Here is an 18,802-nt window from a genome sequence, read left to right on the forward strand (position 1 = left end):
GGAAACAAGCGTTTTTGAATCAGAGGCTGGGCATGCCAGGGCTGCTCTATCACTAGTGACCTGAAGCCCATAGATCTCTTTGAGCCTCAGTTTCCTTATCTAGAGGATGAAAGGGTATAGCTTTAAGATTCTCTCACAGCCAAGAAACAGACAAAGCAGCTCTGAGAATTTCACGGTTAAGTAAGACTGCCATTATATTACACAAGGGAGAGCCTCAGAGAATACTTTCCACTCATCTCACAGTTTTATTAATTCTACTCTACATGTTATCTGACACTCATCATGGCACTCTGCTGCCTTGCGCATGCTGCTCTCTGCCTGCAGTGGCTTCTTCCTCCTCCTTGTCCCAGCAAGCTTGACCCCATCGACCTCCAGCAAACCTCAGCCAGCAGCCACACCACCAAACTTCTACCTTTCTGCACACTTACACCTGTTTCACCACCTGTTACATGGTCTCAACTGCTTGCCTGGTATCCCCCTCCTAAGTAAGCAAGCAAGCTCCTCCAGGTGACAGATTCTTACTGCTCCTCCTCCAGCTGCTGAGAACAGAATCTGGGACAAATTAGGAATCAAGAAGCATTTGACCAATTATTTAAGATCGATTACAACTGGAAGGTAAATCATGCTAATGATACACATTCAAACTATCTGCAGTGGTGCTGGGTAGGTGAAAAAGAGCTTTGTCAGACCCTCAGGAGAATAAGCTATCTTTAAAACACTTTAGAAGTATCCATTTATTTGTGAAGAGCCCAAAACACAGCCATAGTCAAATACTAAAACAGCCTGAACTATGTGAGGACAATTCTCTTCCTTTAAGTAAAGGCCAATAATCAAATCCCAGTCACTGTCAGTAGCTCTGAGTAATAGCATTCTTTAATACCACAGAACACAAACAGTTTTAACACTTGGTTTTGTTGGTTTTTGTTTACTAATTCAGATGAGCCTTCCTTCCTTCTATTAAAATAAAGTAGTTTTCACCACGCTGTCACACTCTATCAGTGTCCTCCACAAATGCATCAAAGGTGAAACAAGGAGAAAATCTAGTCAATGTTTTTTTTAAAATACAGAGCATTTAAATAAACATTGCCAGTAGCCAATAATAAGAACTATCCAAATGGGTGTATAAGCCACCGTTTTGCTTGTTTCAGGTATTTTATGGCAAGGCCACTTACTCCTTATTAACAAAAAGTTCTACACATAACATACCCGAAAAGTACCACTATTGGGAAGAATTTCTCCTTCAGGCTAGAAATGATTTAAACTGAAACTCATATATTCCTTAAGCCATCTGGTTAATGTGTAATTTTAGAATCTTGAAAGAGACACAGCATGAAAACTGTTCATTCAAATAGTTATATTCTAAATGAAGTTATCTTTTAAAAGGCCACCACTATTAACAGTATGACACATTACACACAGTAAAAGTCAGTTCTGACTATAAAATCTATCTATGAGGGGAATAAAAATAGTAAGAAAATGCACCAAAATATAGACTAGTTTGTAGAGCTTTGGCTTTGGGTAACATTTATCCCGTTTTTCTCTATTAAAACTTTTTCTTTATTATGAATTATATCTGTTTATCTTTGGAAATATTAGTGCTGAAACGTTTAACAAGTTTAATCAGACGTAGCCCTACAGACTATGGGTGCTCATTTAGTCTATCAGTAACCTACAGACTACTGGCTAGATCCTACCAAAGAAATAGTGAACACTTCTCCAGGCCTACTCCTGAAGCAATTCAAACTTTTGACATCTACTATTCACTAAAGGATGGCAGAATTAAAGCCTCTGAGCAAAGCCTGGATGTATTAGCTGTCAACAGATTACTTTCCCCTCATCTCACTTTAAAATTTAAGGTAACTGTCCTTTATGATTAAAGCCTTATCATCACTGGCTCAAAACCTCAATAAACTACACTGACAAAGATTAATGATATAAAATGCAAATACAAAAATCAAACAGCAAAACCCACTCACTGATAGTTTAATGTTCAATGAAGAAGAGTATTTACCTTCATTCAGAGCTAAGGACAGAACAGATGGACTTCTACAATCTTTACAAGAAGGGAAAAGGCTTACTTAGTAGACTTCAGGTTTAATGGCAAAGACTAGAAAATCACCATACTGGAAGACTAATAAGTAACAATCCCCCCCAAAACTTATCATTAAAAGTCAAGCACCTGTTGAAATTCTGCCTCCACCCAAGTGAATCTTCCCATTCTGCCTACTGCCTCTGAGTTTAACCCATCAAAAAAATTAAGCTGAAATTCACTTTTTTCTTCCCCTTTCCATAAGCTTTAGATGTGTTTATTAATAATTATTAAGACTTTAACTTAAAATTTTGTAATATTCTATGCATTAGCGTGGGGCTAAGTGGGTGACTCAGTGGGTGAAGAATCCACCTGCCAATGCAAGAGACGCAGGTTTGATCCCTCAATCAGGAAGATCCCCTGAAGAAGGAAATAGCAACCCACTCCAGTATTCTTGCCTGGAAAAGTCCATGAACAGGGGAGCCTGGTGGGATACAGTCCCTGGGGTTGCAAAAGAGTCATGTCTGACTTAGCAACAAAACAACAAGAAGTGCATTAGTGTAAACTACTCCATCCACATTACTGCACATTAATGGACAATGTGGCAGGATGAGTAGTTTGAACAGGATTCTTAATCAAGGCCTTAGTAGAAATGTACAGTATTTTAATTGTAGGTATAATAGAAAGTATTGTCTGAATCAATATCATTAACTATACTGAATTAAAACTTTTAAACTTAGAATTTACATTCAAAGTATAAATCCAAATTTGAGTGGACCAACCACAAATCTACTTCTTTTCCCACCTTCTTTCAGAGATATCATCTCATTAGAATTAAAAGTATTTTTTTAAAAAAGCTGTACCCAAGACAGGATAAACTGCAGATGATTTTTGATGTTTGAAAGATGAAAAAATGAGATAAAGGAGTAGTAACTGACATGGCATAACAGAGGAAGCACAACCTTGGAACTACAGAGTGACTGGGCCAGGAACAACAAAACCAATCTGTCTTACAGAACCCAAGGCAGGTTCAAAATTCAGAGACGTGGTCGCCAAATCCGTGCAGTGAGGTCTGTCAGTTAGCAAAGTGATGCTTCCAATTAGATCTTAACAGACAGCGAGGGACCATCACATGTTTGAGGGAAACCTCCAAGAAGTCACAGATCAAAGCAGGGAGAAGGAACTGATGGGAATGATAAAAATCCAGGAGCAAATAAAAACTTAAAAAAATATCTTCAACATCTACAGAAGGATGAGAAATTGCATCAGTGAAAAAAAGAATGAAAGGATGGAAGAGAACTCTAAAAAATAAGGTAGACAAAACAATATATTCAATAGAAGGATTAGAGCAGAGTCAAGGAAACCTCCATGAAGTAGGACAAGAAGACAAAATGGAAAACAGAAGGGGAAAAAAATCTGTGCAGAAATATTGCTCTAAAATTTTCAACATCTAACAGGAATCCAAAAGAAAAAAATAGAAAATACCAAAGCAGCACACAAAAAAATTCACTAGAAGAAAAGATGTTCTGCATGTTTAAATGCCCCAATAGCGTGACAAGGTCTATACCAAACCATGTTATGAAATTTCAAAACCCCACAAAGACAGAGGGTACTACAAGGTTCCACAGGAGGAAGGAATGGAGAAAAGACTAACTTGGTAATATACAATGTATCAAATTCAATAGATTTAAGAGCAACACTGTAAATGAGAAGACAAGAGGGAAATGTCTCTAAAACTGCAAAAATTAGTTTCGACCTAGAATTTTACACTTTATCAAATAGAAGGAGTTTCACAGAGGCTAGGTCTTTATAAAATTTTTGCTCATGTGCCTTTTTCCAGGAAAATGTGCTCCAGTAAAACAGGACAGAGGGAAACAGAATCTAGGACATACGGGATCCAACACGAGAGAGCAGTGATGTGAGATCCCAGGTGACTTCACACAGATATCCCAGGAAAACAGGCACAGAGCCAGTCCAGGAATCATTAGTATGTAGGGGGTAGGAAGACAAAAGGTTGGCGAAGAGTGTCTCCAAGAAGAAATGGAACAGATGTGGTTTTGTGGATGGTAAATATTTTTGACAGGCATGTGACAAATGTTACAACATTTGGGGAAAAAAATAGCTGTTAGAAAACAGGCAAGTGAATATAGTCAGGAAATTAATTCCACAGAAAAAAAATGAAGAATGTGAAAACAAGGAGACTGGCCAGGGAGCTACTCAACTATGTTGGGCTGTGTGAGATCATGTTTGCTAGAAAAAGCAGAACTGGATTACCCTGAGAAGTGTGGAAGTGCTCAGATTTCATTAATATTGAAGAAGAAGAATGAAAGGTGCGTAAGGAGGTGGCACAGAGAACTATATGGCTCAGCAAGGAACAACACTTGCTTAGTCATCATAATGTAAACAGGGATTCCGATTTAATAAAAACTGATGCATGTAAAGGGAACAGAAGGAGGGAAATAAAATCACGGTGGACGAGGAAGTTAAGCTTTCACCTGTTGTGCCAAGAAGTCAATGGACGGTGCTAAAAATTAAATTACCTATTACACTTTTATTACTTTGGTTAAAAACTAAGATAAAAAATTTAAGGCAAAAGAATTTAAGGTAGATCTTTATGCTATAATCATATTATTGAAATTTAACTTAAATGTCAGGACCCTTAAAAAAAGAAAAGGGTACTACTAAGTCAAAAACCTTTCTGAATATACTTGATAATTAGGAACTAGAGATTCAGAAATTTTATAAATAAGAGGTTAATGCTAACAGTATTGGATCCATCATACTTTTTAGGAATCATGGCAGACATGCTTTTAATTAATCAAACTATTGATTTCTTAACTTTTCAACTATTTACTTACATGGTTTAAATGGTTGCTCTTCCTCTTTTCTCGCACTAAGAATAAAAAAAAATTAACTGATGAATTCTGATAAAACTACCATAGAAAAATAAGTCACTAATTATCTGATGGATTACCAATATACACAATGAGTTAAAATTTCATTCTGTTTTTTAAAATAATTTCCAACAAAATATATAATTTAAATCACCCAGCAAAATGAATCCTATAAATAATATCTAAAAACTTAGTTTTACTATTGACTAATACTAACAGATACTCTGTATTAGGTACAAAGCAAAGTCTCCATTTACAAAAGAAAAGGACAAAGCAAATTAGGCCAGGTGAGATATTTAGCTAATAAAAAAATTTACCAGCTGCACAGTATGTAGTATTTTCTAGTTCTACATGTACTTTAGTCACCAGGATTAACAGATGACAACTCTAAGTTCCAGTTTCTGGTCAAGCACCCGTGTCTCTGGAAGCATCCTGAACCACTTATTGGTCACCTACTCAAACACCCAACTTAAAAAATACAGGTTCTTTACACACTGGAAAGTAATCTATAAATTTTAACATACATGCTGACCTCACTGAACATACATCGACAGCACATAGAACTGTTTTGCTCCAACAAAGGCCAGAAGAATATAAGCTCAAAGAGGGTCTTAGGCCAAACACTTTCCCATGGCATCACAAGCACGAATTCCTTTAGACTGAGCAGAGACAGGGGCATGGGATAGTGTTTCTTTTACTCTCTCCACCGTCTCTCTACAGTGTGAGCAGCTCATGAGTCTGGAAAAGACTGAGAAATACAGTAATCCTAACTAAAAATAATTGCCTCAAGGCAAAGTACACACACTTTAAGAAAATGCAAACTAGAAACCCCAGGAGCTCCCAGGTTGGAGAACATGTGGTACACTCTGGGCCCTGCCCCCATGCCTGGCCCTCTTCCGTCTGGCTGTTCCTGAGACAGACCCTTGGATAAAAATCAGTAATCTAATGAAAATAAAAGAGGAAAAGAACCCTCTATTTTTTACTGTGCTGCATTACTTCAAATATTATAGAACGTTCACTTCTGGTATTCCTGCTCTCATAAACAACCGAAAAACCTGATCATATATGGCTTTTTAGCAAATAAACTAGGATTTAACATATATTAAGGAAGACAAGCAGGCAAGACAAGCAGGAGTGCAAAAACTTCTGATTCTCATCTTAAAACAAGCAGGACACTGGAAATTTACACAAGGTTTCCCATACTGAGGATAACCTTCTGGAAAATCCCATATGGCAGGCACATTGGTCTGATTACCCTGACCCAGCACTACATCAGGATGAAAGAACTTTGAAGAGCTAAAAGTTCTTATAAGAACTTTTAAAAGAACTTAAAAATTCACATGAATCTGGATGTGAGAGAGGTTCACCCGGTTGAGCACTGTGTAAAATGGTGCCGAAATCACAAGCCTCGACTCCCGTCAATAACAACTGATTATGCAAACCTAACTGTGACCTAAACCGTGTCATTCATCTTTAACTCATGTGCTCTTGGAGCAAAGGAAAAGGACAAAGTAGCATGGAAAAACAGACCACAACTAAATCATGTGGCAAGCTGACTGCTGCTAAAGAAATAGCAAAGTGTATAAACAGATGGTCTAGGTGTTTCTCCTCATTAAAACAGTGACACCTAAATGAAAAATGTATCATCACATATTAAAATAAAACATCACATATTAAAATATTATCACATATGAAAAAAAAATATTTAAACCATTCTCAGTGCTTTTCTGTATCTTCCTATAATACACAAAACAAAAACAGTTTTCAATCTTTTTCTTAGGGGGGGAAAACACTGTCTTACCGTCCGTTTGAGATTTGCTCAGGAAAATTGTGCTTGCCCTTGGGTGGTCAGAAGGGTTTGATTCCAAAGCTAAGTCTGCACAGGAAAAAGAGAGAAAAAGGTGTGACAATTTAGTTGAGTAGAAAAAGACATGACTTTTAAAACAGCTACACGCTGATTTTAATCAAGTTTAATAGTCTTAAGAAGAGCGTTTAGTAATGACAAGAAGGAAACTGTAGTAAAGGCAACAATACAAAAATTCTATTGGGAAACAGAAAAATTGTAGAAAGTCTCCATATATGTGGAATAAAACCAGGGCTATGTCTTAGGCTTTTTTGTTTTTTAACTTGCACCTAATCTATGCCACTTTTAAGCAAATCATGTATGTGATTCCCCTCCTACGTACTGATTAAAAATTCAGTCACCTCTCTTTAAGCTGGTATTACTAGCACATTTCAGGAAGTCTCAAGAAGCAAGTTATGCTGTAGTCAATTACTATCAGATACCAGCTCAATCAATCAAATATGCTATAACCAAATGAGCTGCTTTTGGCAAACGTTCTTCAGACAATCTAATGGCTAATTCCAACTACACTCAACAAACGAACTCATTTAGTTGGCTGCCGTTTATCTAGGGGCTATTCATCATGGCAGATTTAAGAGGATTATATAAGAGTTCAATGTTCTGATCCATAGAACACTTCCAGGATAGTGAGTTTTAACTTTGCCCTCTATTTCCAAAGCTAAACTCTCACTTCTTCCTTTCATGCTGCATGATTAATAGAGGGCTTCAGTAAGAGTACTTCCTGGAGCACATCAAAGGGCTGCTTGAAAAAAATTTTGCCCATACCTACATAAAAAAGGTGGGTCTGCTGGCAGTTCACCTTGCACCAAGGTGGGACAGTCTTCTATTTAGGCAGAAATATCAAGCAAGCACAAGCTGCCATGCTGGACAGTAAGGTTGTTGTTTAAAACAAACGTAAAAGCCCTATGGGCAGTTACTTAGTGAAGTCCACCTCAAACCAATTAAACAATCTTTTAAGAAACTGGACCAAGATTTTTAAAGAGCAACAGTTAAGGCAGCATTTCCCAAACCATATAATAATTGGCCTATTTTTAAAGGGGACTTTGGTGGTCAACGTGATTTACACATTATCGCTGAGAATCAAAAGAATATATACAATTGATATATTAAAAACTAACCATGTGTTCCCCATCCCGTATGGCAAAAACTACTACAATATTGTAAAGTAATTAGCCTCCAACTAATAAAAATAAATGAAAAAATAAATAAATAAAAACTAACCAGTCCCACAGTGAATTCTGTCTGACCCAGCATTTCACAAATGTTATCTACCTAGAATCCTTTTCTTCCCCAAAGAAAGAATTTTGCATGAACAGTAATTTGGGACTTCCTGGTTTAATGGGAATTTAATTGTTACTGCCAGCACTAGAAATTTACATAGCTAAACCGACTGCTTTGTTCTTCGTGAAAATTCCTTCACTGCATTTGGAGTTTATTAAGCTGTTTTTGGAGAAAATATTCTACTCAACAGTTTTATGTAAAAGACCCATAAAATTATTTTAAAGTTTTTTCCCCCTACATATTTGAAAAGTGGGACACTGGGAAAATAAATTATTTCAGCTATACACAAAGTTGACAGGCACAGACTTTCGACCTAAGGCTTCTGAAAGGATTCATGACTACTTAACTGTACCAGAAAGTAAACAGACTACAGTGGAATCTAAAAAATAAGCAGAAATGCTTGCAAAGTAGCCATATGGAATGGTAAAATTTAACAAGAGTCAATGGAAGTCCCGGAAAAATAAGTGTCGGGATCAAAGAGAAGCAAGCTTTAACACACACACACACACACACACACACACACACACACACACACCCCTGCCAAACCAGGGTGTGTTCCAGGTATGCTATGATGTGCTACTACGGATCTATATACAGAAAGCAAGAAGGCTGGGATAAAAGAAATGACAACACGCAGGAAAACAGTAAACTTGCCCAAGTGATCAGAAAAGAGCTGGCACTCCCCCTACCCTACCCTACCCTAGAGGTTTCAAGGGTGGGCACATGACCCAGAACTGACTGATAGATCACAGCTTTCCTGGAACTTCCCAAGAAGCAGAAGAAGGCAGAGCGGTGCCCTAGGACCCTTAGCTAGTCTGGAGCTGCTGGACACTCCTCTTGCCATCATGAGGGGAAAGGCTTTTCAGGAGAGATCAATAGAGGACAGCAGAACTGAGATAGGCTGTGAGGTCATTGAACTCCTGGGCCAAGTACTGCTTAATTTACTCATTCAACTCCAGTTATATAAAAGTCAATATATATATTTTTTAATTTAAGCTATTCTGAGACATTTTCTCAAACTTGCAACTGAAAGAGACCTGGTTAACCAGCAGTACTGATGATCACAATGAAGGTGGGGAAAGGTAAAAGTCACTTGCTCATTCCTTTAACAAATGTCATGAACAAAAATTTGCATGAGCCAAAATGACCCTATTTAAAAATTAACCCACAGACTTACAACCCTTACTTTTAGTTGTTTTCCTTATACATTAGAAAAAGCTCTAATTAGTGTATAATTTATGTCTTCTTGTTACTAACAACCCTTCTACATCTGACTGTTGCATATTTACTGTTTAATGAATACACAACAGCCCATCAAGCGTTATTCCTGTGCTGGACTTAGCCAATCCCCTATTGCTGGGGTTTAGGTACTTACAACGTTCTATTCTTTGATGAGGAAACTTTTCATCTATTGTTATACAGCTTTTTAAATAAATAATGGATTTATCTCCTTAGCAAAGATCTTCAAAAGTGGGATGTCTAAGCCAAAAGGTTAGATCATTTTCATGGCTCAAGGTACAGTGCTAAACTGCTTCCTGAAGAAGGTGGGGCCACATTAATGTATAATACTACCAATCATGACAGTTTTAGTTCCGACCCCTGCTCTGTACAGTTGAGAGGCGGGGGGGAAGTCCTACTAATATAAATAAGGAACAGCACTGTAGATCTAATCTGTATTTCTTTCGATTACACAGATTTTACTACTTTCCCATAATTATCAGCATCATTTCCACTTTGGTGAGCTGCCTATCATTCATACATACTAAACATACCAGGGCCTTACTGCTGTCAATTTGCATGAGGTTTTCAGAAAATATTAATCTTCTGTTTACAGCCTATATAACAATTTTCTATACAACTTGCACTTTTTGCCAGTGAAAACTACATCACTATTTTATAATAGACTTGACAGGTAAGCCATTAGACAGTAAACTCATACATACACACAATATTTCTGCACACTCCATTAACTGTTTCGCCAAGAGTCTAAGGAGACGATGAAAAAAATCTACCGTAATCTTCACTGTCACAAAGGTAAGACTGTCAACTCTGAAGCAAAGCATTACCACCCACACTTCCCCTCATCCCCTCTCCCACAAGCACACACAGTAATGTTAGAGGTATTTTGAGAAATTACTGTGCATCTTATATGTGAATTCTTCCTAAAATTACTTCTCTAGAAATCTTTAAGAATGTTTTAACCCAGGAGAAATATTCTTGAGCTTATGATTAGGGGTTATCATTAAAGTTATATTTTAAGACCCATCACTTTTATATTACCAATTTAAATTGCAACTTATTTGACAGCATGATAGACTTATGTGGAAAAAGGATGACTAAAAAAATTTAAGTTCGGGTCTTAATATAAACACTCCCAGGAGGAAACCTGCAAAATACCAGGTCACTGAACATTACTTTTCCTCCAACCTAACATTCTATCAATCATGAGATCCATCTCAATTGCAGATGTTAAAAATATGAAAATAAAGGCAACTTAGGACAAAACAAGATGCATTACTGAAGCCTAAAAGTGTTAAAATTATGCTGTCAAACTGTCAATAAATGATTTTTCCCTGTCAAAATATCAGAGAGAGGGTAGTGACCAAGAAATCATCTGACAGGAGGAGACTAATGCCAACATACTGACTTCAGTTCAGTTCAGTTCAGTCGAGTCCGACTCTTTGCGACCCCATGAATCGCAGCATGCCAGGCCTCCCTGTCCATCACCAACTCCCGGAGTCCACCCAAACCCATGTCCATTGTGCCGATGATTCCATCCAACCATCTCATCCTCTGTCGTCCCCTTCTCTGCCTGCCCTCAATCTTTCCCAGCATCAGGGTCTTTTCAAATGAGTCAGCTCTCTGCATCAGGTGGCCAGAGTATTGGAGTTTCACCTTCAACATCAGTCCTTCCAATGAACATCCAGGACTCATCTCCTTTAGGATGGACTGGTTGGATCTCCTTGCAGTTCAAGGGACTCTCAGGAGTCTTCTCCAACACCACAGTTCAAAAGCATCAATTCTTTGGCGCTCAGCTTTCTGTATAGTCCAACTCTCACATCCATACATGACCACTGAAAAACCATGGCCTTGACTAGATGGACCTTTGTTGGCAAAGTAATGTCTCTGCTTTTTAGTATGCTGTCTAGGTTGGTCATAACTTTTCTTCTAAGGAGCAAGCGTCTTTTAATTTCATGGCTGCAATCACCATCCGCAGTGATTTTGGAGTCCAGAAAAATAAAGTCAGCCACTGTTTCCACATTTATTTGCCATGAAGTGATGGGACTGTATGCAATGATCTTAGTTTTCTGAATGTTGAGCTTTAAGCCAACTTTTTCACTCTCCTCTTTCACTTTCACCTGCATCAAGAGGCTCTTTAGTTCTTCTTCACTTAATATATTGCAATTAAACAGGACTGTCAGCATTTTCTGGGCCAACTTCTGGGCTCCAGTTTACTTAAAGGTTTACTCCATTTACTGAACTGCCCTATCACCCCTAGTAGTACAGTATATTAGTTTTACGGCTAATAACACATTTCATGTCTTACAGTCATCCGGTGATTTCATCTGAGTCCACACTTTACACCCTAGCCAAGCGGTTCTTGCCAGCAGATGCTGACCTGGGCTGTCTCACCAGAGGGCACACAGCATGCTCCTGCAACCCCCTCAACTGACCTGCTTCCCCAGTTTCTGACCAACCTGGCTTCCAAACTGCTTCTCAACTTGCCTCTAACTTGGTTCTCAGTCCTGCCTTACCTTAATCCTCAATCAAGTGCTGTAATGATGACCAAGAGATGATATACAGGTAAGTATACCTGGCTTTATGTATTTCTAAAGAGTACTTAGCTCGGGCTTCTTGGACTTTTAAGAACCTTTCTGGGTTGCAAGCTACGGTGATTTCATTTCACATCATACAATGTTACTGTTTTAACTCTTCAAGTTTTATTACTTTAATACCCTAAAAATAAACAATTTTTCTAAAAGGGGCGAGAAAAAAGGTAGTATTTCAAAGCAGAGCACAAAATGACATCAATAAATTTTATCCCTATATGTCATGTATATGGAATTTACAGTCCTGATCTATCAAGGTTTTAAAAATGAGTAAAACCTTGGACAATTCTATACCTCAGAGAAGAATCCCTACACTGCCTAACTCAGAACATGATAAGAATCAAATGAAATTCAAGAGCAATCCATACACTATAGCTTCACTGAGTTACACAAGCCCCTTCACCATGACAAGGCTGCAATCCATGAGGGGATATACTATATAAAGCATAATAAATGACACATCACAGCTTTCACAAATTAACTCAAAAGCCAAAAGTGAACATTTAGCATTTCATAGGAAAATTGATGTCCACTTATCACCCTCAGCCAAATAACATCTTAAATAAATAGTGCTTTGTTGTTGTTCAGTCACTAAGTTGTGTCTGACTTTGCAACTCCATGGACTGCAGCACGCCAGGCTTCCCAGTCCTAAACGATTCTGTTTGTGCAAACTCATGTCATTGAGTCAGGCCACCCACTAAAGGAAAGAGGATAAGAGTACCCAAGGGCAAGCATTTCTCCTAGTGTTCTTCCTTTTTCTTCTTTAATAAGCAAATACATATCATTTCTCCTGCTTCTGTCATGGAGATTAGTGTATATTTTCTCCCCATTTTTTTTCAGGTTAACATCCCCTGGAGATGAAGTCATTAACAGTGGAGAGAGCTCCTTCACAGCTCCCTAATTCTTCAGTGTCTGGATGTGCTAGTTTACCAGTCCCTTACTGGACATCTGAATTATTTCCAGTATTTTGCTACTGAAGGTAATGCAACATATGCAGCCTATACCTTCAGAATAAATTCCTTTAGTAGAATCTCTGGATTAAGTGAGACTGTGCAAACTTCCCCTTCAAGGGTTGACCAATTTCCCATTTTTACCAGCAATATATGAATGTAACTTTCTTCAGTATCACCAAAGAATGCAGTGCCAAGTTTCTGAATTTTCTCCCAACACAAGCTACAGTAGTTGTATTTTCATTTCTCTTATGTGTGAGGATATGCTTAAAAGCCATCTGCATTTCTTTTTCTGTGACTTATCCCATTCATATTGTTGTTAGCCTACTTTTAGATTCACTCAGTTTCTTCAAGTCAGCCTATTTTAGGCCCTTATTAATGTTGCTTTTTTGTTCAAACCACTGTTGGCTCTCAGCTGAGTGACTACACCAGCCTCCTAGCTTGTCTCCCTGCTTCATTCTACCCCTGCCCACGTTAGAGTAGCTCGTCTGATCTCCCTCCCCTCTCCCCACGTCTCCTTCGCCTTCTTTAAGAATTATCACCATTCCCTTGCATATAACCTTTCAATGGTTTCCCATTACAATTAGACTAAAATCCGTATTTTTTCTTGTCAAGGTCTACTAGACACAAGGCCTTAACCCCCTGATATTCCTCCTGGCATTCTTTTACTCAGCTGCAGCCACCCTCTTTCTGTCCTCTGCCTACACAGAGCATATTTCCTTCTGAGGACCTCACACGGCTCCCCCTCACTCCTAGGATGCTCACTGTCACTTAAGGAGACCACCCCCAGTAACACTGCTCCCTCCCCAGTCCATGACCATCATTTTCTTTCTTCTCAGTGTCTCGCTACTTGACATTATTCCTGTGTCAACAGGCCCCAGGTACCTCTAGGAAGTAAAGACCAGAGTTAGGGTTTGGGTTTTGTCAGTATAACCTCTGTTTGTCCTGCCCCTAAATGGTGCCCAATAATCATCCATTTCAGTGTACCCCCAAATCATTTATGCTTCTCCCAATTTTCCTTCATCATCTAAGATTTCTTCTAATGCTGTCCTTTGATGTGTCTGTCACCCAAGACCAGCATTAATTTCAGATCTCTTCGAGTGGTAGTTTAGTTACTCAGACTCAAAGACACCGACAGGTTACCAAGACCCACAAAAACCTGAGAGAGGAAATCTACTGTTCAGTGAAAAATCAATGGTAACTTTAATTTGGGGAAAGAACACTTAATGTTAAAATACCTTAACTACAAAATGAGTCACCCTATGAATTTAATTAAGTCGTAAGACAAAGCCATAAGACCAGAATTCTACAGGGAAGTACGATACATCACTTTTTATGTCTGTGCCCAGATTAAAGCAATATGATGAGATTATAAAAGACAATCATAAAGGGTGGGTAAATGAATGATGCTCCAACCATTAAACAGGTGGTAAAAAGCAGACTGCACAGCTACATGCAGCTGCGTGGAAATACATCCTGGAGCACGCTTCAGGTGTCAGCACGGTTCCAGGAGCTTCCCGTCTTCACTTTACAAGAGAAAGTTACAACGTGGCACACAAAGAACAATCTCATACAATAAACACAACATTCTGTTTATTCGTATACAAAAGGTTCAGGAAGAACCAACACCAAAATATTAATGAAAATTCTGGATATTCTGAGTATGAGTGAATGACTTTTTAGTATTTTGCAAATCTTTTACCTCAAATGTTTACTGTTATCAAAAAAGTAAAAAAAAAAAAGTGTTTATAATAGCTACTGAAAGGAGGAAAAACCTGTTGCTCAGAGGTTTTCCCCCATTACGTTGTCAATTCCTTCCCTACCCACTCCTTGGAGGATGGAAGGAAGGAATCACTTGGGAGAGCAGCTTGCACCAGAGAATGAGCAAAGTTCCTGAGAGGAGAATATGAAGGCTGTTTGAAAAGCTGATGCATAATAATAAAATCAGATAACAGGACCTCAGCACCTTATTTTCTATTATTGACACGAACATCAGCTACATTAGATACACTGTGAAAGGCAAGATAGCGACAAAATTCTTTTGAGTCTATCTGATATTTATACTAGGTTCTTAGGAGTTAACTGAAACAGCTTGAAGAAATCATGTTCTTCTCAAAGGTTTCTGAAGAAAGAAACACAGCATCATTTATGTTTGGTTTTGTCTAAGTAACCAAATAATTCTTCATTGCAGAAAAGCCAAAATGTTTTATATCAATGCAGGTATTTCTCAGTTTCCAGGGAAACTGATATAAAATTGTCTGAAATAAAAACATTAAGAGCAAACTTCCAATGTGCTTGCACTTTACATTCGTGTTCTGACCTCATATTTATGGAAACTTAATAATAGGCAAATGCTGAAATTGAGGTTTCTCTCATCACTTTATGGAATGCCAAAAAAGAGAGACAAATTTAAGTAAAATTTTAACAGTCATGTCAAACATAAAAAGGTAAATCCTGTGCTCATGAACTCTCTTTTTCTAGTTCCCGACTCAGCACTCCCCCTCACTAAATGCTTCGTACCTTACCTGCCCGCTTACCGGTTTCTCCTAATGTCCCTCTGTCCAGGGCACTCTTGGCTTCAATTCGAGTCAGCAGAACAAACTCTTTAAAATATACCAACATGTTTACCTGACTGGTAAATTGAGGCTATTTCACGACTTCTTTTATTCCTATCCATTGTAATAAATGTACAGACACAGAATGGAGAGGTATGTGTTGCTTCTGAGTTGTGAACAATAAACTCAAATGGAAATAACCAAACTGAAGTTGAGTTAGGCCTATCTTATGGATAAATTATAAAATAAAAAGTGCATTCCAAACTTTTTTTTAAGCACCCAACAACTGAATTTGGTGTATCTACCACTCTCAAGTCTGTCTCTTCTGTTCAGTAGCTATGTTACACAGTTATTTCAGAGCTCTAAGTCTTGGCTTCTTCATTGGCATCACAGGGAGAATATTCACAGGCCTTATTTATAGATGGAAGAAGGGTCAGGTGAAATACACCCGAAAATACGTTGTAAATCGTAAAAGAATCATACAGAAGTCCAACTTTGGTCTCCCTACACTAGCCTACTACTGTTTTTTAAAATCACTTAGAGGCTTACCTTATAGCAACAAGCTGAGCAGTTTTCACAGGTATGCACAAGCTTTGTTTTTAAAGCTACAATTAATTTACATAATTTGTTCTTTCACAGTATCTGACTATTCTGAAAAGGGAGTACTTTCCACTTACAAAGCCATGTCCATCACATGGGTGAGTCCACAGGCTTACCTATTCTAACTTTGAAAGGAATTAAGTAAACCCAAATAAAATTTAAATAGAAGAGCTATAAGACATTTCCTCTATGAAATAAAGAAATACTCTCTGGCATTTAAATGAAACAAGTGGGCCACTGGGGCTTTAACATCTTCACGGCACAATGTTTACTACTTTAAAGAACACAGTCTTTATTAATGAGCCACAGTGTCATCCAGAATCTTTTTTTTTAAAACCTAGAGCTGTCCAGTTTCAAAATTCTAGAGGAAAAAAAAAAATCAAACATTTCCTCTCCTCTCTCTCCTCTTCTCCATGACAACCCACCCCCACCCCCAGCCACTTCGTCTTCAGAATTTTACCTGAACACTATAAAAGTTGAATAGGATTCCACTGGCAGGAGGGGGTTGGAAGGAGAGGTAGCCATGGAGACAACTTTCCTGCAGGATCTGCCATCTTAACTGCCAAATCTTTGTATTACAAATTAAAGTCTGAATTTCTTTTTTCTCCTTTGAAACTTTTGACCAACAGTCTCAGGAACCACCCCCAATCCTCCCTTAGAAGAGGCAACATGCAAGTGAAGTTGGTTAAAGCTGGGGAGCTGAAGACATTTTTGTGTCAAAGTGGGAATCTTAATCAGAGCTCCGTGGGATCATCTTTGGGTAAAAACAACAACAACAACAACAAAACTATTCCCTGCAGCCGTTGCAGTAACGTTTCACACAGTTCAGTTATTTTAAGACCCCCTCTAACCTTTTTCTTTCTTATCGTTTTCAAATTATAGTTAGAATAAGGTCGCTTCAATCAGGACAACTCTAGACAGAATATTACTTAACGCCACACTAACTCTGTCGATATCAGTTTTGATTTTAAATAACAAACCCTAAAATCTGTCTTAATTGTCCCGAGTATCAACTATCCTAACGAGTGGAAGTGTATTTAGATCCTTACCTCGTTCCTTCTCTTAGGTACCATCTGAATAGGTAAGGATAGGAAGATGGGATGGATATCGCCGAAGTTGGGAGTATTTAAGTTTTCATTGAGAAAAGAGAGAATACATCAGAAAGTCTTTACAAAGTCCCACAAGATGTTAAATAGAATCACGAACAGGAGCCACAGACTTGAGGGTCTTGGGTCGGGTTGCGAAAAGGGAATGGGGAAGAATTGGGCGTTCGGGTAGAGAAGAGGGAGAAAGACTGGCCGGACGCGACGGAGAAAGAATAAGGGGTGGGGACGCCAGGCAGGGCCAGCCTCCGTCCTTGGTGCCCAGCCCCGAGAGAGCCAACTCCAGGCAGGAAGGAGCCCTAGGCGGCGGCTTCCTCCCGGGGGACCTGGGGGTCGGCGGAGGCCAGAGGTAAGCCCGAGAGCAGACGGCGCCGGCCCCGCGAGGGGCGAGGCGCGCCGGCCGCTTCCTTACCTTCGGGCATCTCCCGGTCGCTGATGTGCTGCAGGTGGCGGCCTTCACCCGCTCGGAAATCCAACTCGGTGGGTTCCACGGCAGCCGGCGCCGGTGCTACGGCCACCGCGTCTCCGGCCGCCGCCTCGTAGACCTCAAACTCGTAGTCTGGCTCCGCCGGCCCCGCGCGCCGGCCCAACTTGGGGCTGGCACTGGGGGACACGCAACAGGTCAGCGTGTTCCCCATGGGGCGCCTCCGCTCCTCGCCGCCGTCGCCTCCGCTCGGCCCCGGACTCCGCCAAGCTCAGACCGCCCCCTCCCCCAACAATGGCGCGGCGGGCACCGGCAGCCCCGGGCTATGCCGGGGCTGCGCCGCACATGTAGACGCGGCCTCGCCTGCCTCTCTCCTGTCCGCCCCGCCGCCGGCCCGGAGCAGGGCTCCGGCCCCGGCCGCACCCCCGCTGTCTCGCCGCCGCCGCCTCCCCGGAGTCAACCAGTCAGTGAAGGCGGCGACCAGCCCGGCTTATTTAAAATGGGTGGGGACCCGACGAGCGCTGAGACGCACAGCCACTGCCGGGAGAGAGCGCGGTCGGAGCTCCTCCTCCTTCCGCCGCCGCCTCCCGACTGAAAGCCGCTCGCCTGGCTGGCCCTTGCCAACCGGAACGCGTCCTTCGGTTACCTGGTTACGACGGACCAATCACACACAGAGTTTCCTCCCAGCGCCCGCCTCAGAGAGCAGGCACGTGACCCACAATGCCCCGCCCCCGCCCCGCGACTGCTCCGCCCCTCGAGTGGCGCGCCCCGGACTCCTCGTGCGGCACTCGGAGCTTTCCGTGTCCTTCGGGAAGCATTGCGGGAGTTTGTGAATCGAAGCTAGAGAGTCAGTGGACCCTATAGAAGGCTTGTTAGTAAAGAGTCAGTTCCGTTAAGCAACTCGGTTTCACCGGGTCTGACAGCTGACTCATTTGATGCATTCCTCAACGAACTTAGTTACACCCGAATTGTTGACAGTTTTTTGTAACTAAATGCTCCTCTCAAATTGACTTCGAAAGAGTGTTAGTTTCCGCCTTCAGTTTAACCATAGCAATGCCCCGGGTCCTCAATAAAGAGCTGTGTCCGTGTCTTGAATGAGACTCGAGGACGCGTCACCCCCCCGCTTCCTCATCGGTAAATTAGGGACCGAACGCCTCCCTCCCAACTCTGAAACGCTGGGATTCAGCAACTCGATTTTCTCGCTGTTTCTTCCACGGCACGAGTCTCCAGGTTTCCCTACTTTCACCGGTCACGTAAAGCATAAAGCACGAT

At 40.3% G+C, this 18,802-nt stretch overlaps 1 protein-coding gene across 2 annotated transcripts in view; it reads right to left on the reverse strand.

Annotated features, from left to right (window-relative positions):
- Window positions 1-17,803, reverse strand: part of LOC133042390 (cyclin-Y-like protein 1) — a 35,307-nt gene extending 17,504 nt beyond the window's left edge. The window contains exons 1-3 of one of the 2 annotated variants that reach the window (XM_061122890.1): window positions 17,519-17,803; window positions 6,725-6,799; window positions 4,888-4,922 (exon numbers count right to left, since the gene is read on the reverse strand). In XM_061122890.1, coding sequence (XP_060978873.1) covers window positions 4,888-4,922; window positions 6,725-6,799; window positions 17,519-17,744 — 336 coding nt within the window. In that variant the 5' untranslated portion in view covers window positions 17,745-17,803. The remainder of the gene's footprint in view (window positions 1-4,887; window positions 4,923-6,724; window positions 6,800-17,518) is intronic. The other variant, XM_061122888.1, reaches the window with a different exon arrangement.
- Window positions 17,804-18,802: the final 999 nt, after the last annotated feature.

Source organism: Dama dama, chromosome 21, assembly GCF_033118175.1.
Source record: "Dama dama isolate Ldn47 chromosome 21, ASM3311817v1, whole genome shotgun sequence".
NCBI lineage: Eukaryota > Metazoa > Chordata > Mammalia > Artiodactyla > Cervidae > Dama > Dama dama.